Genomic DNA, 24,586 nt, shown 5'->3' on the forward strand with positions numbered 1-24,586 from the left:
AGGCTTACCAATCAGATTAGAGAACACACACACACACACACACACACACACACACACACACACACACACACACACACACACACACACACACACACACACACACACACACACACACACACACACACACACACACACACACACACACACACACACACACACGGGTTGGTGACAGTGAAGACCTAGGGCCCCGGACACGGTCTGGATCGGTATGCTGGATCTCCCTCGTTGTCTGGATACTCCATTCAACACAAACATATGGAAGCTCTCTTTCTGAATTCTACACAAGACCGCCCCGGAGAGGGACGTCGGTGTGTCACTAACTCACCGTGGCAGCTGCATCACTGCGACCAGGTGTTTTAATCCCCTCAGTCCAGTGGAGGGGCTGAGCAGATCTCTCTCTCCCGGAGCCGCCCGGGTCATGGGAGATTTGGAGACTCCTCTTGGTAGGAGCGTTCGGCCCCAGTGCAGGGATGCCCTTGAGAACGCTCTGCTTAGAGTGAGCGGCGTGATAAGGATCCGATCGGCTCGGTCTACCACTCTCCCTTACATGTCGTGTTACAATGAGTCAAGGCCATAAACACAAATAACACATCAAGAAATTGGCTGGGGGAGAATACATTTTACCAGAACCTGATTGGCTCTAATCAAAGGTCTTACAATATTTAGTGAACTGGGTGACATGTGCCCCACAGGCTTAGCTGATTTGGTCCTATTTAGAGGGATTTCAGGCTCTGGATCAGTGTTCCTCCATTGTCTCTGCTGTTGTTCATGGCACAGGCTTTAAATGGCTCTGTATTTTATCTGCTGCAAATGGCAGGCTTTGTTTTCAAGTGGGATCTTTACCACTGTTAAGCGGATGACTGGTGGGCCACCACTCACACTCAACCTATATTTAGCACTTCAGGATATGAGGGCCATGATTCTCTCAATCTTGATTTTCCTGGAATGAGAGCTTTGAAAAAGTCTTAAAATAGAAGATGCTCCAACTGAATCTCTGTTTCTTTGCATCAGCAAGTATCAGTGCCAATAATCCTCCCCTTGAACCCCCACACCCCCATAGGGCGTCCTAAAGAGCACACTATTCCAATTTTGGATGCACCCTAAATTAATGTACTTTAATTTCTGCTGAGTCACAGTACACGCCTGGACAGTTTGGAGGAGAGGTGCAACACAGCGTGAGGAGAGGGCTTCCTGTTCCTCCCCAAAGAGTTATATGAGGACAAATCGGGGGAGAAAGAGTTCCGCAGATAGTGTACATGTGTTGTGAAGCAGGTTGAAAGGAGGAAATGGAGGAGGAGTGAGAGGAATGAGCAGAGTCCATGATTACACATACCCCTGCTTCCTCAATGCTCCCCTGCAGATGAAGAAGGAAACAGCCTGAGAGGAAGTGGCCGGTAATGTCTGTTTATAACCTCCTAATCCATCCGTCTGTAGTTTTTAATCCCTGCCTTCTGACAGACAGATTTAAAGCAGGGCCTCAGTGTGCCCTGCCAGGATTAAAGCCAGGGAGATGGGAATGCGCTCTGATGGAGGAAGAGGAGGAGAGTGGGAGGAGTAAATGAGGAAGGGTATGTAGAGGAGTAGTGGCCATTTCACATGTGCTTCACGGGGGGGCTCCATGTGACACCGGCCCGACGCTGCCAAGTGCTGACGTTGTAGAGCACTTTGTCTGTCACTGCGTTTCTTATTCAGTGGGCCTTAGCATTGATGCTAATGGCTCTCCATAAACCAAGCCTTAGCATTGATGCTAATGGCTCTCCATAAACCAAGCCTTAGCATTGATGCTAATGGCTCTCCATAAACCAAGCCTTAGCATTGATGCTAATGGCTCTCCATAAACCAAGCCTTAGCATTGATGCTAATGGCTCTCCATAAACCCAGCCTTAGCATTGATGCTAAAGGCTCTCCATAAACCCAGCCTTAGCATTGATGCTTATGGCTCTCCATAGGCCCAGCCTTAGCATTCCCACACCAGCTAGCCAGAGGTTTAGATGAGATTTGTAATGTTTCTAGCTTATTATAGCTAGCTACGTCTTAATTAATTTAATGGATAGGATTTTCATTAGGGGTGGAAAGTACAAAAGACCTGGGAATGTGTAAAATCTGGGATGAATTTGAAGTTTGTGGAACAAAGCAAATATTCCTTTTGTCCACTGGTGTTATGTAACTAGCTTCCCTTTCCAAGCGAGTGGGAAAATCGAAACTCATCCCACACCTCATTGCAGTCCGTAGTGTCCAATCACAAAGCAGATAAGTATTTTGCATGCTAAGGGCTCTGTTGAGGCAGGCAGCCCAATTTTGATCTTCTCATCAGATCATCTCAGAATATTTTTTCCCCCAGAGTGGATCTGATTGAAAGCCTAATTAGTGGAGGAAAAGTCTAGAACTGGGCTGCCTAAATACCTCTATGTAGCATCACCCCCTCTCTACTTTCACACAGACAGACAAATTCTGATCCATTTGAGAGATCACAGTAAGAGGATCTAACAGAGCGTAGGCCATTTGGTGTTAGCTGCCTGTTTTACTTGAGGTACCGGTCAATAAAACAGGCAGCTCACACCAAATGTCCAATGCTCTGTTAGATCTCTCATCCAGTTGGCCTGTCAGTTCTTCTTCCCCCATAATTAATTTCTAGACCAAGGACTGGGCCTGAAAGAAGGGCTAGAGCAACGGTATTCCAACCTAGCCCATGAAGCCAGTTCCATTTTCCATTACAAACCCCTAATCGGGGAGGTGGGTCCAGTTAATGATGAGTCCCTGATTAGTGGGTTGCAGTTTAAAATGGAGTCTTGGAGGTCTAGATTTGAATAGCACTGACCTAGAGCTTAAACACACTCACATTGTGTCTGATGGGGCCTTTCTAATAATCTGTCTGGTTGTGTGTGTTGTTATATAGTTGGCAGCGGGGGGGCCCTAAGTGACGCTTATTCCTAGAACCGGCCCTGCATGCAGGTCTACTAAAGAAACGTTCCATTGCTATCGGCTGCAGTGTGCTACATTTTTCAAGAGCCCGTCTATCAGCGTACCATTAGCGTACTGCGTCGCAACAAGAAATGAGACCTAAACCACCCCTCCACACATCCGCTCCAATTGTGCTGACTCTGGAGAGGCCTTGAGTGGCATTTATTTAAATGGCAGTTCGGAATGAAGCCCATGTGAATATTTGAAATGCTGTGTGTCGCAGCAGAGGACAGCGATGCATAGCGGTGTGTGTGTGGAAGCTTTTGTACGTCGCTGTTATGCCCAGGGGTCTCGTTAAGTCAATTCTATGCGCTATAGTCACTAGTGACGTCACTGCTTGCAGCTCCACGTAAAAACCTCAGCACGGCCTGTGCTATCAGCACCGATTGAGACATGGAAATGGTCATCGTGTTCATTTCCCACTTGCAATGCCCAAGGCACCTTGTCTCCCTGTGTGTAGAAAGACATTTGGGACACCAGGGTGACGTTGGGTTAGATGGGCTTTCTAGAAGTCAGCTGGTTGATGGTAACGGAGTGCTCTTAAAGGGATAATTGTCCTACGTTTTAGCATTTTAACCTAATAATTGTATTTTCTTGTAGGTCTGCCAAACTTTATCACAGCCCTGGGAGTAGTAACTCCACAGATTACCTTCATAATCAAGGTTGTCTGTGAACAATCTTTTCTGTCCATCTGTTGATGTTTTTAATTTCCCTTTATCCTATCTGACCCCTCACCTCAAACTGACCCCTAATATTTCCCTCACCCCTATCTGACCCCTACTATACCCTTTACCCCAACCAGATCCTATATGTCACTTTATTTCTCATTCTCTCTCCTTAAGTTCGACCGGCAAGATCAGAAAACCTCTGTAGTGAATGGGACACAAGGAGACAGTATAGACAATATGCAGAACATTCAGCGTTTTCATGTCCCCGTACCTGCTTTGAGAAGGAATAGGTTCCCATGGGTTCTGCTTGATTTAGTTCCGATTTGACCTATGAATCTTCATTACTATTCAACAGTTTCTGTTCAGGCTCTGACTGAACCCAGGTTGTTCCAGTCACAACTAGCTAAAGCTATTCTCCATTTTATTAGACTTTTATTATCCCTGTGCTTCTATCGGCCCTGTCACAGTTATTCATGATGAGGACTGTGGGGTATTTACTGGTTTAAATCAATACAGACTGCTCACTCAGACACACTCACGGTCTGTATGCGATCTTGGGGTACCCTTTCTGTACAGGCCTGTAGGAGGAATGCTCTCAATCTCTCCCTGTCCCTCGCTATGTCCGCCTGTCCCTCGCTACGTCCGCCTGTCCCTCGCTACGTCCGCCTGTCCCTCGCTACGTCTCCCTGTCCATTTCTGGTCTTTTCTCTGGCTGCCTCGTTTGTCTTCTATCACAGTTGAAAACAACTTCTCCGTCTCAAGTCCTAACCTCCATGTATCTGTGACCACAGCCTGGCAATGTTTTGCTTCTGTTGTTAAATCTGTGCCGTTTGCTACGTGAAATCCCGCTTTAGCTGTCCCGGTAGCAATGAGACTTGGGGATGGGTACGTGACATCGGGGCTCACGGTTCTGATTTGCTGTCTGTCTGTGCTGTCCTCGCCCCAGGCTATAAGCCCGTGTGACGGAACCCACACTGCGGCACATATCAGTGCCCTCCATCTCACGACGCACAGCGTCACTACGCACAGCGTCACGATCCTCTGTCCGGTGAGGGGGATGATAACTGCACTGCGAAACAATCCGAGCCCCCCCCCCCCCACCCCCGTTTCGCTCTCATTTTCTCTTTCTCTCGCTTCGTCGATCTCCGGAGTTCGGCTTTGGATCGTCATGGATATATTCCTGGTATTCCAGGGAGGTAGCAAGTGGGAGAGAAAGAGGAGGACGGATTTCGGAGCATGAGACCCACATAGCAGGTGCCCGTCTCCATGGCAACAACCAGCTCACGGAGGATTACGAAAAATCTGAGCGATGTTAAGCAGAAAGTGATTGACCAGAGGACGGTCTTTTATAGCCTCACCAACTCTCTCTGTCTGTTGAATTTTTTCCCCCCTGACAGGTTTCAATTTAGTGCTGCTCATGAGTAGGATCAAAAAGGATTCGGTTTAAATCGATTTTTCAAGACCTTGCGTCTAGTGATTTAGTTGCCTAAATAACGCTATTCACATCTCTTCGTAAGAAAGACATCTCATTTTGTATGACACTCAGAAGTGCAAATATCCCATTGTTCATGAACAACCTTTTTTTCAGGGATTGTTGTGAAATACAATAGCATATACAATAGCAAATTGTCCTTCAGTCACAACAACCCCTGAAAGAAATACCCACATTTGTCCTTTATGAAAAAAGATCCTTTACCATCTTAATACCAATGTCGTTTTTTTCTTTTAAAAATACACTTTTCCAAGTCAAAGCCTCTGCTGTTTCTACTCTATTTTGACCTCTCAGTTCCCTCTTGTGTTGGCGACAGGGGATGAGGGATGGGGATGAGGTAAGAGGGACTGGGGATGAGGTAAGAGGGACTGGGGATGAGGGAGAAGAGAGATGGATGGAGTACAGCAAAATAAAGAAATATTGAGGGAAAAATATATAATGGTGATAAAGGGGGGAATGAGCCTGATGTAGTGTGCGCATGCATTCAAAGGTGTAAAATAGCGTCTGAGGCTGGAAATCTGCTATGGGCAGCGTCAGATTCTTTGGCATTGTAGACAGACTGTCTCAGACTGCAAAGCACAAGGTCAATCTGGTATGTCTGTTTGTGCTGTTGACATCTCAATGAGAATATAGACGGGGTGACATCCTTTCTGTGTAGTGTACACTGATCGCAGAGCAGGAATGACACATCATCATTCTCTGGCTGGCTCACAGACACAACGGAAACAGTGGTTCATACAGACACAACCAAAACACTGGCTCATATAGACACAACCAAAACACTGGCTCATATAGACACAACCAAAACACTGGCTCATATAGACACAACCAAAACACTGGGTCCTATAAACACAGCCAAAACACTGGCTCATATACACACAATACACATCCTGGCACATAAAGACACGACACAAAAACACACACAGTTTTGAGTGGCTGGCTGACAATGTTGTTCCCCAGATCGCTCTATTCCTGTTGTACACCGTAACAATTGGGCATTAGCATGAGGTTAACTGGCTGACAACAATGGCAACTAAATAAATATGGTTGAATATGTTAAACCGGCTTGCATAACAATTATATTTTGAATTCATCTGTCAATTTTTTGGTTTCTATTCCATTTAATTCTACCCATGATAATGTTTTGAAATGCTAGAAACTGTTGCTTTTGTTTTCTTTTAGAGGGTGAGTGAAAAGGTGGGGGGAGCCGAAGGAACTAAACATGATGAAGACTTCACTGAAATGGAAAAGGCAAGAATCCTTTCTTCCTCCTCTAATAGTACCAACAATGTTTTGATGAATGTGCACTGAGTGTGCAACCAAACACTGATTAATTTACTATAAAGATCTTAGGAATTATCCTCACACACAATGATCTGCAGAATTATTGTCTCTAACACAAAAACACATTAATCTGATGATTTATTGAGCGAATATTGCCTATATCATTGGTACCCTGGAAAGTCTTATGCACAAAATGTAATTCATGTATATTCTGATTAGGTTACCTGTTAAGCTTTATCTGAGTCTTTAGGAACTCTGAAGTGGTCATCCATTACATGCTGTTTCGCTGGAAATAACATGGGAAAGGTCAAAGAACACACCGACCATATAAGACTGAAGGTTGTTAACCTTCACAAATCAACCAAAGGCTATAAAAAGAAAGCTACCAGAAAGAGTTCTTTATTTAAATGCTGTTTAAATACTACTTTTATATTTATTTAATAAAAAAGGCTAATTATAGCCACAACGTGTTCTTTCTGCCTCTATCACCAGACCAGATTTTTCTGCATAATAAAAGCCTCAAGGACATTGCTTATCCACCGCAGTTTGTCTGTCTCTCCATTTTGTACTATTTCCTGTCATTTCCTTCCCTAAACCTCTACCTTTTTCCCTCATTTTCACAGGTTTTATCTTTCCTGTTTCTCTCTCCCCCGCTTTTTCTCAATATGTCTGTTTCTGGGTTACAGAAGGTGGACACTACCAGCAGGGCAGTGTTGGACATTATGACCAAGACCACTGAATACCTGCAGCCCAATCCAGGTGAAGGACACTCAAATTGTATTATTATTTGAACCAACACAAACCAAGCAACTACATAGTACTCAGTCAGTAGTCACACATTTAAAAAATAAAATAAATAAAAAAATCTTAACAGAGACAGATATCCATTTTGTAAACTGTGCGCAAGAATCAATAACAGTGTAGTTAAAATATGGAACTTGTAGCAAGATTGATTTATTGATTAGTTCATCCATGTATTGTTTGTGTGTATAGCCTCCAGAGCCAAGATGACCATGATCAACTCCATGTCTAAGATGCGTGGCCAGGAAAAGGGCCTGGGCTACACCCAGCCTGAGACAATCCTGGGTGAATCCATGCAGAAGTTTGGCAGAGAACTCGGGGAAGAGTCCAACTTCGGTAAAATCACATTGTCTATTTATAAAAGCGCGGCCTGATTGCCTGGTCACAGATTTACTGGTGTTGTATGGAAGACTTAGAAATGAGGTTAGCTTTGCACTTACAAATCGTCCGGATATAAGGACTTTTATACCTGTGTGCTCCAGGCCTTGCGCTGATTGATGCTGGGGAGTCTATGCGAGAGCTGGGGGAGGTGAAGGACGCTCTAGACATGGAGGTCAAGCAGAACTTCCTCGATCCGTTGCAGACCCTCCATGACAAAGACCTCAAGGAGATTGCGGTCAGTTTGGAAGATTTCATTTTCTTTATTTAGTGTATTCATTTTGTAGACCCTTGTTTCATTTTCAACTGAGCAATGTATTGAGAAAATAAATACAAGCACATTACAACAGGTCAGAGTCAGGCCTTCAGCAACAAAAAGGCATACAAGCTTAGCTTAGTTTTTTTAATCAATATATAGTACCTCACAAAAGTGAGTACACCCATCACATTTTTCTAAATATTTGATTGTATCTTTTCATGTGACAACACTGAAGAAATGACACTTTGCTACAATGTAAAGTAGTGTATACAGCTTGTATAACAGTGTAAATGTGCTGTCCCCTCAAAATAACACAACACACAGCGATTCATGTCTAAACCACTGGCAACAAAAGTGAGTAAAATGTCCAAATCCAATGTGAGGGGTGTACTCTTGAGAGATACTGTATATAGGCCCAACTGTACTGTATAGTTTTTCAGTGTCTGTTGCGTTGGAAAGAAATGACACCTGAATAAACTGATTACCATGAAACATTTGCTAAATGCCCATACAACTCACTATGGTTTGATAATAGCAGTGTATTTTGTTTGGTTTAGATGCTAACTACCTGAACGACTTGGCTCATATTGCCCCCAAACGGCTCAGTTAAATGCTTAAAAATAGTAAATAGTACCAGTAAAACAATTCTTCCCCTTGCAGCACCACCTGAAGAAACTTGAAGGCCGTCGCCTGGACTTCGACTACAAGAAGAAGCGCCAGGGCAAGGTGACGGATGACGAGATCAAGCAGGCTCTAGAGAAGTTTGACGACACCAAGGAGATAGCTGAGCTCAGCATGTTCAACCTGCTGGAGAGTGATGTAAGGACTGTGTTTCTACTGTTTGTTCTCCTCCTTCCTACATTGTGTGTGTGAGCTACTGCAGAGCAATGGCGGTAGTAGCAGCTGTTAGCACTAACCTCTGCTACAGCTAACTGCAGTAATAGTAGCGGCAGTGTACAGCTACTAAAACAAATTCCCACACTAACCTCTTCATTAACATATGAAAGCAGTTCCGACCAAACCGGATGATTGTTTTGGCTAAGCCTAGAGGTCCCTTCACTTGTCTTCCTTGACAACATCTGCTATTTCTCTCCCATCCATCACCTTACCGTCGTTCTTTTCACACGTCCCTCATGTCTCTTGCCTCTCCAAAGTTTGGGTGTGTCTTTCGAAGTCAAGAAACTCAGGGTCAGTCACCGTATTGACTTCAAGGAAAGTCTTTCACAAAATCTAATTCTACCAGTGTAATTTACTGGCATACACTCAAGTGCATAGGACCAGGAGAGCCATGTCCCCCCCAATTTCAAACTCCATGCATCCAGTTGACAGTAAATAATTGGATTGAGGCCCACTGTAAATACAGTTAGCTAGTTACTGTGTACTGTGGGATAACTGCCTCGACGCCCATATGTAACAGTCTTCCCGTTGGGCCTTTTGTGTTTGCGTCAGCAGATTGAACAGGTGAGCCAGCTTGCCGCTCTGGTCCAAGCTCAGGTTGAGTACCACCGACAGTGTGCCGAGATCCTCACCCAACTGCAGTCCAAGATGGAGGACCGGTCAGTATTCATAATAATATATATATCTGTTATAAATTGGGTGCCTCAAAACCTGAATGTTGATTTGGCAGACAGCCGTGTTATGACATGACATCACTTCTTACTGCTCTTATTGTGTTGGTACCCTGTTTATAACAGCAATAAATCTCTGGGGTTTGTGATGTATTGCCAATGTACCATAGTTAAGCACTGTGTCCAGACAGAGAACAGCTCTTAGTTGTGGTATATTGGGCATATACAACACCCCCTTGTGCTTTATTCCATAATTATATATCATTATAATCTGTGTCTGTTTTTACAATCAGTACCAGATTGAGGTCGGATTGGGAGGGAAATGGGTAATGTTGTAAGTCGGGACATTTCGGAATCGCCTCCGGATCAAGAACTGAAGCTTGCCTTATTATTTTTTTGTGAATCCACTGAATTTCCCAGAAGCTAAAAATGGAACTGATACCAATAACCCATCACCCCAGCCTTCAATTATGCCATAGAAATTGAGTGAATAGATATAATTTATTCTTTCTATGAGCGAAGCGTTGAGGGGGCGGCGGGGGAGGGGTCGATGAGAGATTGGGATCAGTACCCTCTTTATGGGCTTGTTTCTGCAATGTATTATCCTAGGATAAGGGATTCCTCCAACAAGCCCAAGAAAGAGTTTGTCCCTAAACCACGTCAGTCCCTGGACTTCTCCAGTGAGAATCACAATGGAGGCATTCAAGGATCCAGGTCACCAGGTGAGTCAACTCCAGCCGTAAAACTACGCTCAGCATCTCTCGCTCCATCAACATCCATAGTATAACTTTCCCATTAACTACCCATAGCTACAAATTCTCCTCACCACCCACGCCTCTCTTTCTCTTGACTAGAAGGTGAAGTCAAATAGTAAGTACAGCCCCAAGAAACTTGTCCAATATATTTTATAAAGCACTGTTTACAGCATAAATATAAAAACACCCAGCCTGAAACCCCAGAACACTACATAGGACTGGTCGCTCCACCAAATCAGCCCGAGAGCTGGACGAAAGAGGCACATTAAAGTCTCTAAAAGTTTATTAAATGTCAAGTAAACTGTCAGAGAAAGACTGTATGAACTTGGCATACATGTTAGGCAAGGAAGGAAGAAGCCTCTCCTCTCAAAATAATATCAAGACGTGGCTGACGTTTGCCAGACCAAAACTGGGCAAAGACCAAAACTATTCGAACAACGTGGACAGATGAGTCAAAGGTGGAGTTAATGGTACACAATGCCAGGTGCCATGTTTGGTAAAAACAAAACACTGTCTTTGAACAGAAGAAACTTATTTCAACTGCAAAGTATGGAAATGGTAGCATTATGTTTTGGAACTGCTTTGCTGCCGCAGGCCTTGGCCAACATGCCATCACTGAGTTAAACAAGAATTCAATATTGTACAAGATAATTCTTGAGGAGAATGTGAGGCCATCTGTCAATAAGCTGAAACAGTGGGGGGGACTTTAAGCCAGCCCTGCATCCAAGAAAGATGTCGAACTAGACACAGTCAAAGCAGTACTTTAAAGAAGAGTGGTCAAAAATTGCTCCCAGTTGATTTAAGGTAGTGATAGACAGTTAAGACACAAATACAAGGTGGAGTGAAGGAGGCAACACCAGCTATAGAAGTTTGGAGTGGACTTTTCTGTTAAATACATAATTGTAAAGTATAATCTGTGTCTAAGTGTTGAAGTGAAGAGTACATATTCATGTCTGAATATGTAAAAATAACTTTCCAGGGGTTGTTCTTACGTTTGACTATACAGCTTTGGAAAAAATTGAGACCACTGCACCATTTTCTTTCCTTTCCAAAGAATTTTAAAGGAAAGTTTTTGAGTGAGGAACAGGTGTGTTAAATAACTTTTTTGGAAAGGAAAGACAAAGGTGCAGTGGTCTCTTGATATTTTCCGGAGCTGTATGTACACCTTTGTATATTTCTCTGCCTTTCCCCGGCCTATCTCTGCCAACATCACCCTGTCCAGTCCGAACCAATAAACCCCCACTCTGCTTTTCTCTTTCCCTTTCCCTTTTTCCCTGCAGCACGGTCTCCAGGTGAGCTCAGTAACCTGTGTGTCTCTGACAGTGTGTCTGTCCGTTCCTTTCTGTGTGTCTCTGACGGTGTGTCTGTCCGTTCCTTTCTGTGTGCCTGCCTGGCTGGCTAAATTCTTCATGTCTCCGTTTCTCCAATCACTTCCCAAGCACTATGCATCACTAAATAATTAAATGTATCCTATTGCTTTCTTTCTCCACCGTTTGCTTTCTCTCCTCTTTGCAGCAAGGTTTCCAGGTAAACCAAGAGTGAATTCTGGAGAGACAGAAAACCGATAATCTCTCCATCACTGTTTGTCACTCTCCCTGTCTTTCTCCATTTTTTTCTGTCTGGTGATTCTTTTTTTTTTTTTTTTTTTTAACACTGCCACAATTTCTGTCTCTCGCAGCTATTTTAATTCTCTGCTAAACGGTCAAGCCATCTCCCCACCATCTTTTCCCTTCATCCATCTTTTTATAAACTACAGTTAAACATATATAAACACACCTATTCTTCTCTTTCCCTACTCTTGCAGCAAGGTCTCCAGGTGAGCCTAGAGTGAATCCTGGATAGATACGATAATTACTGTATTTCTTTCTGTCTGCACCATTTTCTCATTTTCTGTAATGTCTTTACGGATCCTGTCTATGTCCTGGTTTGTCACCGGTCCCTCTCTTTGGTTCTATTCAACATTTTATTTTCTGTCTTCTCGTTGTTTATTAATAGACTGACAACAAAAACCTGGATGTCTGTCTTTCTCCCCTACTGAATCTGAATTGTCTCCTATTATTTCTTGTCTGTCCGTCTATTTCCTTGTTTAGTGTCGATTGCTGAAATACATTAATTCTTAAGCATTTGTCTCATATTTGCTTTGTCTCCCCTTCATCACCCTTTTACAGGAAGGTCTCCAGGTGAGCTATCCACTCCAGAGATATTATCTTTCTTTTTTCCCCTCATTTACACTTAAGTTAAATTCATTCATTTCTGCAATACAATAAACCTCTCCAGCCACACACTCACTGATCTCCCACTGTTCTCCATCTGTCCATCACTCCGTGTCTCCCCAGCTCCTCTAGACCAGCCATGCTGCAGAGCGCTGTATGACTTTGACCCGGAAAACGAGGGCGAGCTGGGCTTCAAGGAGGGTGACATTATCACCCTCACCAACAAGATTGACGACAACTGGTATGAGGGCATGATCCACGGCAACTCCGGCTTCTTCCCGGTCAACTATGTGGATATCCTGGTGCCCCTGCCCTAAGATCGTTACCACAGCAACAATGGCAAACGAGAAGCAGCTGTTTTCCCAGGCGACCAATCCTGATCCCTGCATCCCTAGCTCCTGCCATTCCCAAACGTTCCCGGAAACCACTCTTTTTTTTTTTAACTCCGTTAAAAAGGAGATCAGTTTGGAAAAAACTCTAAAATAAAATAAGGAAAAATAAGCACTGGTCCCGTTTGGAAGGCCATCAGAGACATTTACCATCTAACCAATTCTAGAAATTGCAGAACTACAGTTGGTTTTTCCAGAAAAGAGTGTTTCTTGTTTTTGACCTGCTTCCTTCAGGAGCTATTGTAGTTCCTCTATCCTTGTCATTCCTGGCTTTGTCTAGTTTTACTTTCATAATGGCTGTTACACTCCTTTTTAGTATTTCGTGGAAACGTCTAGGCTAGCTTCCTTTTCTCACTGTCACATACCGTACTGCTGGGCTAATAACTGGTCAGTTAAGACTCACGTTCCACAGTTTGTTAGATACTGTAGATCGGGCATGTTTCAGTGTTTTATCTTATCAGATTTACGTCTTCTAAGTATGTTCAAGCTAAATGTCAGACTACTCCCGTTTAAAAAGGGCAACCTTCTGTTTTCATGCATGGATAGTTTCTCTGAGAGACCATGTCCATTTCATGCTAAACAACAGATGTATCTTTCCCAGGGACCCCCCTTGGTTTCTTATGTAATAGTTACAGGCGCACTCGCCACCCTCCAGTACAGCACTGAGATGGTGTTCAACTGAAAATGAGATCTGTATGGGTTTAAATTCTGGATCAGTCATGTATCATTGAATTAGGACACAAACAGCCCTCCCCCCTGCCAATGGTCTGACCCCTAGTCAATGTTGTATCCGAAGGTGTAGTTTGTTTGCGATGTCCAATGTTTTGCTGGCATTACGTACCTCACGAGTCCTCTGAGTTCCAGGTGTCTCGTGATTGCAATAGTTATATTTGAGCCAAGGGTCATCAATTTGTGATGGTTATTTGCGGAGCCAAAAAAAAGACTAAATCGTGACGTTCAGTCAATTTAAGTGGAGTGTTAAGCAAAAACTGGAATTAATGTTTACGGAAACAAAAGAAAAACTTCTATATTTAGTCTTTTTAAGTGCCGTATAGCAAAAACTGGAACCAGATCCATAAGAAGAAAAATCTCAATGTCTGTTTTATCGATGACGTAGAAATTTGTGAAAAATGGTTGATGTATTGTGCTATAACTTATAGGAATTTACCACATATTGGAGTTAGCTGTATTCTCTTCAACCTTTGTCAACGTTGTTTTTGCTGCATCAGAATGTCTGTTAGTTGGTATTCAGTATAGTTTAACTGTCTATGTCATCCAACCAGAACTAGCTTTAGCTGACAATGCACAGTCCAATACTCATACAAGGGTAGGGGAATTTATAAGCAATGCAGGCTCTATCCGAAAAGGGAACATTTAATAAATAGTGAACATCAACGCACCTTTCATTCCAGGGTACTTGTATTGATAACCAGATTCAAATTCCCCAAACACCTTACCTGATATCCAAATTCTGTCAAGCAATTTACAGCAGCATTCTTCTCTGAGGGGTCCAGACCTGAAACAACACATACAATATGTTACTTATTACTGGTCCATACTGGCTCTGTAGGTCTGTTGACTCTGTTTTTTGTGGGTTGTCCCCTCGTCTTATCCCAGGAACGAGCCCATGCTGTATACCCAACAGAAAGATTTCTAAAGCAACAAAGATGGTTGCAAATGCTAAAGCTACTGGTTACCGCTGGCGCTGGCTCGGTTTTGTTCAGCATGTTGAACGATTTCATTACCAGTGGCTTGCCTGTTCACGCATTTTCCCTTCTGCAGATCCTATGTGGGACTGTATATAAGACAGGGCAATAAGGAAAGATTCACCCTTTTTATCACGTGTGTGTGTGTGTGTGTGTGTGTGTGTGTGTGTGTGTGTGTGTGTGTGTGTGTGTGTGTGTGTGTGTGTGTGTGTGTGTGTGTGTGTGTGTGTGTGTGTGCGCATGGTTTGGTTGGGCAGAGGTTGGGAGGTGCTCTGACCAGGCTGAAGGGGTTGTATGAGTCTCGGTTGGCCTTCTATGATTAGTATGAAGTTCTTGATTTGTTCTGGCAGTATTACTTTCCCTTCAGTGAAACCCCCCTGGATATATCTGTTTAAGGACCAGTTCAGTATGTACAGCAATGATACTATCACTGAAGCCAAACCAACTGAAAGCCCATCTAAAGTGTGTGTGTTTTTTAAGGGAAGCACAACTTTTAACTAAAAAGTCTAGGTTGTTAAGCAGAGATTTAGCTTAACAGACTGTGCATACATTTTCTTTTTAAAAGGATATATTTCCTTCATTCTTTTCTCTATATTTTTTTAACAATTATTGTGTGTGTATCTTTGCCCTCAATGAGGACTGTACAGCTCTTTTTGTGTTTTGATTTTGCCTTGTGTTAATGTATAGTCACGCATCTACAGTATTGTATCTTATTTTTGTAACTGTGATAAAATATATACATATAGATGTATATATAATACAGTATATAGTAATTACATAGAACCAATGTAATGGGAGGGGTTATTGTGCTGAACACAATTGTTGTTTTTTGGATTCTTTTTTCTCTTGTTTTATCCCAAATTACAAGACAATATGCTTGATGTTTAAAATCTGTCAATGTAACTTATTGAAATAAACACCAAGACACGGTTAATGTGCTGTCTTTCTTTGTCTCTGACAGGAAAGGGGCATGAGCAGGAGGGCTAGGGTACAGGAGTGGAGGGGGAGAGAGGGGAGTGGGAAGGGGGAGTGGGAAGGGGGAGTGAAGGATACAGGGGGAGGGAGAGAAATAGCAGGAGGACAATGGCAGAACATTGAAAGTTCTTATGCATGATAAGATGAGGAAGGGGCCTTTGAAAGACCAATGTGAGAGCCTTTCCTACACGGCTATGCGTGGCTCTCCAAATGTCATACTATTTCCTTGCCTCCTTCAAACAAGCATACATCTCCTCCACTGTTTTGAAGACCACTGTCATTGCAACCTCCAAAAATTGCCAAAAACATCCTCAAAGCATTCCAGTTAAGAGACAATTGACACGTCCACCTATCAGGGTACTGACAATAGTGGTATTTTACTGCATGGGCAAAAAGCCTTAAACATGGTGTACTAACCGCCGCTTACCACTAGAGGGTGCACACCACCAAAATGACACACACCAGATTTACCTGACTCCCAGGTGGGTCAAATCCCAATAATGCCTGTGCCTATCAAGGTGGCCTTCCTGTGGTCTACTTTTATTCGGACTTTGGACCTAAAGGTGCTACACATGGATGAAATGATTGCATTTCATTTCAGAAAAATGTCCACAATATCAGGAGCGATAGTGGGATGATGGGGTTACAAAACAAACACACATCCCTCCCAGTGTTGTGATCGATATGGGTGTATGGATTTCTTGACTCTGGCACTGTTGTCTAAATGGGATTGCTGTTTTGATTTTGTGGCTGGACCAGACGGCAGTTTAGAAACCGCTGTCCGTCCCAGGTTGCTTAAAACGGTCAATTGCTGTATACGCGAGAAAACAATTACTAAAATGTGGCACGGAATCATTTTAAATCACTAATATACTGTCAGTAACAACAAAAGTGTTCACAGCTGATTATAATTGGCTTATGTAACAGAGAGCAAAATGTCAAGTATCTCTCTAGGGAGCAGAGGTGGGGAGATCTGTTTTTAGTGAAGCCCAACCTTCTTGTAATTCATCCATATTCCACATGGGGGAGAGATTTAAGCTGGGGAAACACCAGCGTTGGGCAAGGTACATGTTGAGGTAAGACAGATATCTTCTGATTAATATTATATGTATTACAAAAATTCAACAAATTGCACAATAGAAAGTGAGCCACTTCATTCCAGAATAACTTGCCCTAAGTAAATATAAACAAAAAGGTTCTAACACATTTTTTTATTCTGTTCATCAGCTTGATCTTACACAAAAAAAAACCAAAAAATTTCATCTAAAAGAATAGCATAAAAAAAAAAATTACACAATTGTGTGTCAAGCAGCACTCTTTGTTTAGTTAAAATCTGTTTCTCAAAAGTAACTAACATAATAGGATAATTAGCTGATATAATCAGGTGAAGTTGAGACAAAGAAAAATGAACTTTTCAGACGTAGAAATCAGAAAAAGTAAACAGTAAACACTTTGAAATCCTCATTTCTAAATTCAATAGCACCACTTCAAACAAACAAGAAAAATTATGTCAAGAAGCATATGACTAGACACTGATCACATCCCCACCATGTTCAGAAATGCTAAATCTTAGCGTAACGCATGGTCTCCCAGCCAACTGTGGCAAAATCCCATCTATAATTTCAACCAGATCACCCTGGCTAAAGCGGAACCTCTCAAAACACTTAGTCTGTATACTGTACACACAGAAGGTTGTCCCAAGACCGTAAAAGGCTCTGAAGGACCAATGGTTGTAATGATATACAAGTCAAGTCATGTTCTTTCAGGGTTTTTTTTTTTAGCTGTAAAGAAGAGTGTTACCATGGAGAATTTTAATGAGTTTTCACCGTAGGATGCGCAGTGCGCTGGCTGCGCCTGCAAGCTTCTAGAAGCAGAATCTCTGACCAGGCATAGCCAATTAAGGGCTTAAGTCCAGCTGATTCAACAAGTGCATTCTATGTCAGACGCACAGTACCACTAGCTGGTGCAACCGAGACCAAGTCTCCGAAACTTTAGATGCCGCTTCCATGCCAACAAGTTATTTGGAACGTTTCCCAGAAGGAAGACTCTGCTGTCACCAAACTACAGCCGTAAGCACCTAGAGTTTATTCAAAGTAATTGAAACTTTGAAGGGAACCAGGTTCTATGGTGTGATGAGACAAAAATTTTGCTTTTTGGCAGAAATCTCCAAAGGTGGGTTTAGAGTGAAAAGAGCCATGGTCATGCAGAAAGGAACCTATTCCTCACTGTGTATTATGGTGGTTGATCTGTCATGTTGTGGAACAGATTTACATCCAAAGGCCCTGGGAACCTTGTAAAAATATCTGTAGATACAGACTATGTAGATAAAACTGGATCATCATTCAAATGTCCGGCAGCACAACAAGCCAATGGATACCTGCAAATCCATATAAAAAAGGTTTACTGACCTTACATCAAACTTTTACAATGGCCATCACAGTCTGCAGACTTAAAATGAAAACTTGTCGGGCGAGCTGACATGGAGGGTCCAGAAGCAAGGATACAAGTTTCTGTATGGATGAAAGGTCTGAAGACATCTCCAGTGCTCTTCAACCCAGAGCTGTTGCTAAGGCAAGGAAAGGAGGATAGGATTCATGGCTTGGTAGGGCCCACTGAGCATAATGGCAATGACTCAGAATATACACACAAACTTCCTAAGCATCTTACTGAAAATGAGTTGGAAAAGCACTCTCCTAAGACTGGCTAGCCCTGGAGACACTGTGGCATATTCAGAACTTTTTAATTGTAAATTTTCTTGTGAGCATTTTAACATTTCCATTTTGTAAATAATTTTGGTAATACAAGGCTCAGCTGTAAAAGACCTGGAACTCAGTTAAGTTTTCTGTATACATAAAGGTAAATAAAATATAAATACTGTGTAATTGCTTATTGGAGTAAGAAAATTACATCAGACAAATATTCCTAGGCAGTGCGTTTAATGTTGGACAATTTCAGTTACTAATGGACAGAGAAAGGTCAGGGTTCACTTCAACATTTTTGATTAATTTCCCATTTGGCTCTATTCTGTTGTGGTTTTCAGGAGCACTGACAGCTGTGTTGACAAAACCATTTCGGAATTGTGAACAGAACCATATGCCCTGTGGCAACCAAAAGCCTAGCGGTTCAAGCAGTGGGCAAGTAACCGAAGGGTAGCTGGTTCGAATCCCCCAACTGACTTGTAGGAAAAACCTGTAAATCTACCCTTGAATAAACTGATCCCTAATGCAAGCAATGTACGTTTCATTCAGATTCTTCTGACATCGTCCCCTAAGGCTCACAAACCCTCACAGACAACACACAGAGATTCCCCGGGGGGGGGGGGGGGTCATGATCGACAGTTGCCGTAGTAGCGTGTGGAATTGCTATGGTCCCTATACACAGCCTTGTACCAGTTTGCCAACCTCTCCCTCTTTGGGTTTCCAGCTGAGCTTTCAATGTCACTCAAGCAAACACCCTCTCTCGATCCCCAAACACACGCTATACACATATTAACCCGTACACAAACGCCAACTTGCGAAACACACACACACACACACACACGCACGCGTGCGCGCTCTTGACACAGATCCACCCAAACAGAAGATTTATTCTACTGTATCCTGAGTCATTCCACTGAAGCCTTTCAGTGTCACTGAAGCACCACTGTCACACCCAAATACGCACACACACAGTCCTCTCCCAGGTGCTCGTTCACTCACACACAGAGCTGCTTACAGCAAATATAGACAAAGGCTGTGGCCCCATTGTTTGACCTGGCATTGGTCTGGGCAACCGCTTAACCAACCCTGTTGTCCTATTGGAGTGTGGACTTAAACAAGCAGGAACGTCAACAAGTATCCTGTTATCTGTTTGTCTAAAGGTTTGGATCCAGGAAGAGGATTTGCTGCGGTGTTTGTACACTTTGCTACCGTTCAGAACGCTGTCCAGTCATTTAACTTTGACCCACCCAGGGTCCAGTCGTCTAGAGATAATCCTAAAGAATATCACTACTGTTAATAGTAAGCATTTCGTTAATCTTACTTAATTTCAGTTCTCCCAAAACATGAATGGACAAGGGTAATGTCTCCCTCTGGTGGCCATGGAAAGAGTGTGCACCTCACCAGACCCCCGGGACGAGAGAGTGGCTGGACATAGTTTAACCTGGTGGTAGGTTGATCGTTTAGGAGTTGGGTCATAGGCTCACACCCTAAGCGAACTCCCTAACAACCTTGCAATGAGCCATCCAACACACAAACACACATCGTTTCGGTCCTCCAGGTAGCGGAGTCACTAACCCTCGCCAACACCGTCCCAGCTGTGTGCAGGCCACAGGAGGAGATGTGAGGAGACTGGGGGTAGAGGGGGGGGGGGCACAGACAGACAGGCAATCCAGTAAAAAGCATTCCACAGGCCCACTAGTCCTAGTCCAGGTGGGTGGCCCAGGCCCCCTCTCCGACCAATCACCACGGAGACAGCTCGGCTCGCGTTCCAAGCCACCGGCCCCTTCTGCCGTTTGTCTCCATGAACGCAGCTCTCCAGTGGACAGTGACGACACGCAACAAGGGCTGCTGTTGAAAACCGCGACCAGAGAGATGTGATGTGTCAACTCGCGGGTTTTTAAATGGCAGACAACAAGTCCTAACTGCTGAATGGTTTTCATCAGGTCGAGACGTTCGTCTTCCACAAGAGCCTCATTAAATGTTTGCAGGCCACTCACTCGTTCAAATAACACTAATTTTGTTAAAGACCATAGAAAAGTCAGACCATGGAGAATTAATATCCCTTGATGGATAAGGAATGTCGGTCTTTTTGTAAATGTAAGCTCAAACTGACAACTAACCACAGACCCTTTATAATCTGTTGTCTTTATAACAGTTGAACTTAATTGCTAAATCACACAGATTAGTGTGCTGGCTATGATCCCTCATGCATAAGAGACATTTTGATATATAAATGTAGAGTTATGTTAAATGAAAGTTATATCAACAGTAGAAGTTAGAATAACATATTGTGACTTGTTTCGCAATGGCTATAAAACAACAGAACAAGAGGTTGCCAGGCATTTAGTGAAAACAAAACTGGTAACCTGATTCAGAATTAACAGCCCATTCCGTAATTTGCCAAAACTGACATCACTTAAATAATAAAAACATCACATTAGACGTTTAAGAGACAAGATGTTTGCCACCTATGGCAACCTCATTTCGGCATGGTGTCGGCCCTAGAACAAAATTATATTTGGCATCACATACAACAGTCCACAAGTCTGCACTCCAAACCAACGGCAGACATGTCAAAACATTCCCACAAGCACTCATCAAACACATACGGACATTCACACATCACACACACAGTACCGCTCCAAAGTACTCACCCCCTTGGACTTCTCCAAACTTGATTGCGTTGCTAGCCCAATATTCAGAAATGGAAATATATCGCTACGACACGGTGCCCTCAAAAACTGAGTTTCTGGACGAGAGCTGCCCTAGTCAGGGAGGCCACGAAGAGGCTTATGGCAACTCTATATGAGTAAAGTCTTCCACGACTGGCTTGGGATACACTGTGCACACTCCAACAACAGCCCTGGTGCCTTACAAAAGTGCCCTTCATGGGACAGTGGCAAGAAGAAAACAACTTAAATCAAACGCCTTTTGGCAAACTCAGGCCAAAATTTGAGGTTAGATGTTACCGAACTACAAATGGGAGACTTAATCCAAGTGGGAAAAATTATACTTGGTCTGATGAGCCCAAAATAGAGCTCATTTTAAGCGCTATGGTTGGCACAATCCTAACATCATGCTATGGGGATGCTTCTCAGCAGCAGGGACTGGGAGACTGGTCAGGTTTGAGGGAAGGACAAACAGAGCAAAAAAACCTGATCCAGAAGACACAGGACCTCAGACTGGGGTGAAGATTCATCCTTAACCAAGACAGCAACCCAAACCACACAGCCAAGACTCAAGAGGCTTCGGGATAAGTGAATTTCCCAGTCAAAGCCCAGACCACAATCCAATTGAGATTATGAGGAAGGAGTAGAAAATTGTCACAACGAAGAATGGGGCAAAAATGCCAGACGTGCAAAGCTGTTAGAGACATAACAATTGAACTAGGCTGAAGCCTAGTTTTATAACCAGGCCGGCCTTGAACGCCCTAGCTACATCCGAGTGTTATTACTTTTCTTCTCTTACCTGACCTCTCACAGTCAAAGCAGCCTAATATTTTACCTTAGCGGCCATTGAAGAAGACTGTACCTACACCATTTGTCACACTTAATCATTACTAACATATCCTTGTTTATATGACTGATTTAGTTATGAGCAATCAATACCAGTATTTCATATTCAACAGACTTCACTGTAAACAATTACTTGTGATACGATTCTTCATTAGTGTGTTCCTCACTAGAAACATGGTGCTTCACTAGTCCCGTGTCCGATGACCAAGTGCTATACAGTGTTTAGTGGCACAATGTCTCACACCTTTGTGCGATTGTTCATAAACAGTTTTTGTTTAAATGTTAAATGCATATAATACAAGATTTCGCATTGACAAATTGGAGTGTGGTGTGGTTCATCCTATGGTGTGACACTATATCATTTGGTGTGACATTCAGAATTGGGAACAAACAACAAAAGGAACCAGACATGCCGAGTTCTTCCGGCCTGCGATTAGAAGGGATGAATGCTGTTGCCCTGGCTGGATTCAATCCACAGTATCCTATGTGGCAGACTAACTTTAACCACTACGTTATTTAAACAGTGAGTGTTGTTGCACATGATTTGTGTGTACACTCACTTAGGATTATTAGGAACACCATACTAATACTGTGTTTGACCCCCTTTCGCCTTCAGAACTGCCTTAATTCTACGTGGCATTGATTCAAGGTGCTGAAAGAATTCTTTAGAAATGTTGGCCCATATTGATAGGATGGCATCTTGCAGTTGATGGAGATTTGTGGGATGCACATCCAGGGCACGAAGCTCCCGTTCCACCACATCCCAAAGATGCTCTATTGGGTTGAGATCTGGTGACTGTGGAGGCCATTTCAGTACAGTGAACTCATTGTCATGTTCAAGAAACCAATTTGAAATGATTCGAGCTTTGTGACATGGTGCATTATCCTGCTGGAAGTAGCCATCAGAGGATGGGTACATGGTGGTCATAAAGGGATGGACATGGTCAGAAACAATGCTCAGGTAGGCCGTGGCATTTAAACGATGCCCAATTGGCACTAAGGGGCCTAAAGTGGGCCGAGAAAACATCCCCCACACCTGTTCAATGAGAAATTGAACAGGTGTTTCTAATAATCCTTTAGGTGAGTGTATATGGTGTCTATTTACATCTGCATTGACAAACCAATTAGTCGAAACTCCACGGTTCTCAAAACTAGTTCCCTACATTAACTAACATTCAAACCAACAACAGGTGTAACAGGATTGCTACACTATATTCAACACATTATATTTGAAAGAGATTACTGTAGATGGTTAGCTAAAAGCTATACAGTACCTATCATGAAAACAATGACTCCAATCACTCCATGGCTTGTTCGTTTCTTTAGAAAACAAAGTTGAAAAGCCAACCACTACGCTATGTGAATCTAAATCGAGAGCCAAAGGTTCCTCGTCGGTGCAGTTCGTCCATTGCAATATAACCGTAAACAGTTGTACTTTAGGCTAACTATAATGTAGCAACAGAAGCTTGTAGCCAGCAAAGTTTTAGTCTATCCTGAACATGCCTAATTTGTTTTGTCCGTGGCGTAACGATTACGCCATTCAACAATGTGTAGTCAGTCAGGCACTCAGTCAGTCAGTCAGTCAGTCAGTAAGAGACATTCACACTTCTTGGCTGATTACACGATGTGTAAGGCTTTGTTAGTGACAAATCATAACATTCTCAATGGGACACATGTAAAATATTATCAGCAAGAGACACAAGCATTTTTATAAATTTATAACAGGGTTTGTCGGAATTAATCTAAAATATATTGAAAGATTGAGAACAGATCTCTGACGCTGTGTGACGATTAAGAAAAATAATACAGAATGTAATTAATTTTCAACAGGAAATGCTGGATCAAAAGATCATAATGATAAAGAATTATGATCAAGTGAGTTTCATTTTCATTTTATATACAATAACATTCATATCACACCATATGACAATTTTAGATACTAATACAACAAATTGGTGAATCAAGCCAGCTTCCAAAACAAAATCCTAAAGACCACATATTTTTGGAAATCTAAGAGATGGTATTACATAACAAAAATATTAATGCCAAATATTTGATGTAAAAAATATATATATTTTAAACTCTTTTCAGGCTTATTTGTCAACCAGACATATGTCAACCAGACACATCCCACAAAAATACATTCAAAAACCAAACATACATATATTATATATATAATATAATATAAATATACATATATACACACACACATTGTACACACACACACACACCACATATACAAACACACCACAGATACAATCACAAAAGCAAACAGGCACTAGTAAAAGGTCATTCTCTTCTTACGCCAAGTAATATTTGGAGGGAGGAGACCCAAGAAAGCAAACGGGGGATGAGACTGACAGAATGGGGGAGGGGGGGGGTGTGGAAACAGAAACTTCCTCTCAGAGGCGGCTGTCAGAGAGGGAGTGCGTAGGAGGAGGAGGAGGGGGGGGGGGCAGATACAGGGAGACTCGTCCTCGCAGAGGCGGCTGTCAGAGAGGGAGTGTGGAGGTGTGTGTCGTTACATGTTTTCTTCCCAGCGTTGGTACATACTTCCACCATTCAGCATGGAAAGCCTGGCTCTCAACACCTGGGCTAATGCCCTGTCTATCAGCTAAGGCTCACACAGCCAGTGATTGGAGATGACAAACGAAGCGGTAAGACGAGTCAGACGGCAACGAGGCCCGGGGAGGAGGGGGGTGGGGGTGTGTGTGTGTGTGTGTGCGTGTGTGTTAATCACATGGGTGCAGGGTGTGTGCAGCCACTGTCTCCTCCGGATCCTAACCTGTCCCATCTCCCTGCAACGCCGTCTATCAGTCAGGCTTAAACAGGAATCTACCGGGGGAGGGGGGGTTGGGCTGTGACCCTCGGGGGACTGTCCTACTGCTGTTTTTTTACATAACATTTCTAACCAGCAGATTCG

At 43.0% G+C, this 24,586-nt stretch overlaps 1 protein-coding gene across 5 annotated transcripts in view; it reads left to right on the top strand.

Annotated features, from left to right (window-relative positions):
* The window catches only part of sh3gl2a (SH3 domain containing GRB2 like 2a, endophilin A1), a 32,966-nt gene extending 17,558 nt beyond the window's left edge, over nt 1-15,408 (top strand). For 2 of the 5 annotated variants that reach the window (XM_010888384.4, XM_020043983.3), the window contains exons 2-12: nt 6,304-6,372; nt 7,092-7,164; nt 7,399-7,542; nt 7,689-7,822; nt 8,504-8,662; nt 9,293-9,399; nt 10,021-10,133; nt 11,447-11,458; nt 11,971-11,982; nt 12,335-12,346; nt 12,503-15,408. In XM_010888384.4, coding sequence (XP_010886686.1) covers nt 6,304-6,372; nt 7,092-7,164; nt 7,399-7,542; nt 7,689-7,822; nt 8,504-8,662; nt 9,293-9,399; nt 10,021-10,133; nt 11,447-11,458; nt 11,971-11,982; nt 12,335-12,346; nt 12,503-12,696 — 1,029 coding nt within the window. In that variant the 3' untranslated portion in view covers nt 12,697-15,408. The remainder of the gene's footprint in view (nt 1-6,303; nt 6,373-7,091; nt 7,165-7,398; nt 7,543-7,688; nt 7,823-8,503; nt 8,663-9,292; nt 9,400-10,020; nt 10,134-11,446; nt 11,459-11,970; nt 11,983-12,334; nt 12,347-12,502) is intronic. The other 3 variants (XM_010888386.4, XM_010888385.4, XM_010888387.4) reach the window with 3 other exon arrangements.
* The last annotated feature ends 9,178 nt before the right edge of the window (nt 15,409-24,586 follow it).

This window comes from Esox lucius, chromosome 25, assembly GCF_011004845.1.
Source record: "Esox lucius isolate fEsoLuc1 chromosome 25, fEsoLuc1.pri, whole genome shotgun sequence".
Lineage (NCBI taxonomy): Eukaryota > Metazoa > Chordata > Actinopteri > Esociformes > Esocidae > Esox > Esox lucius.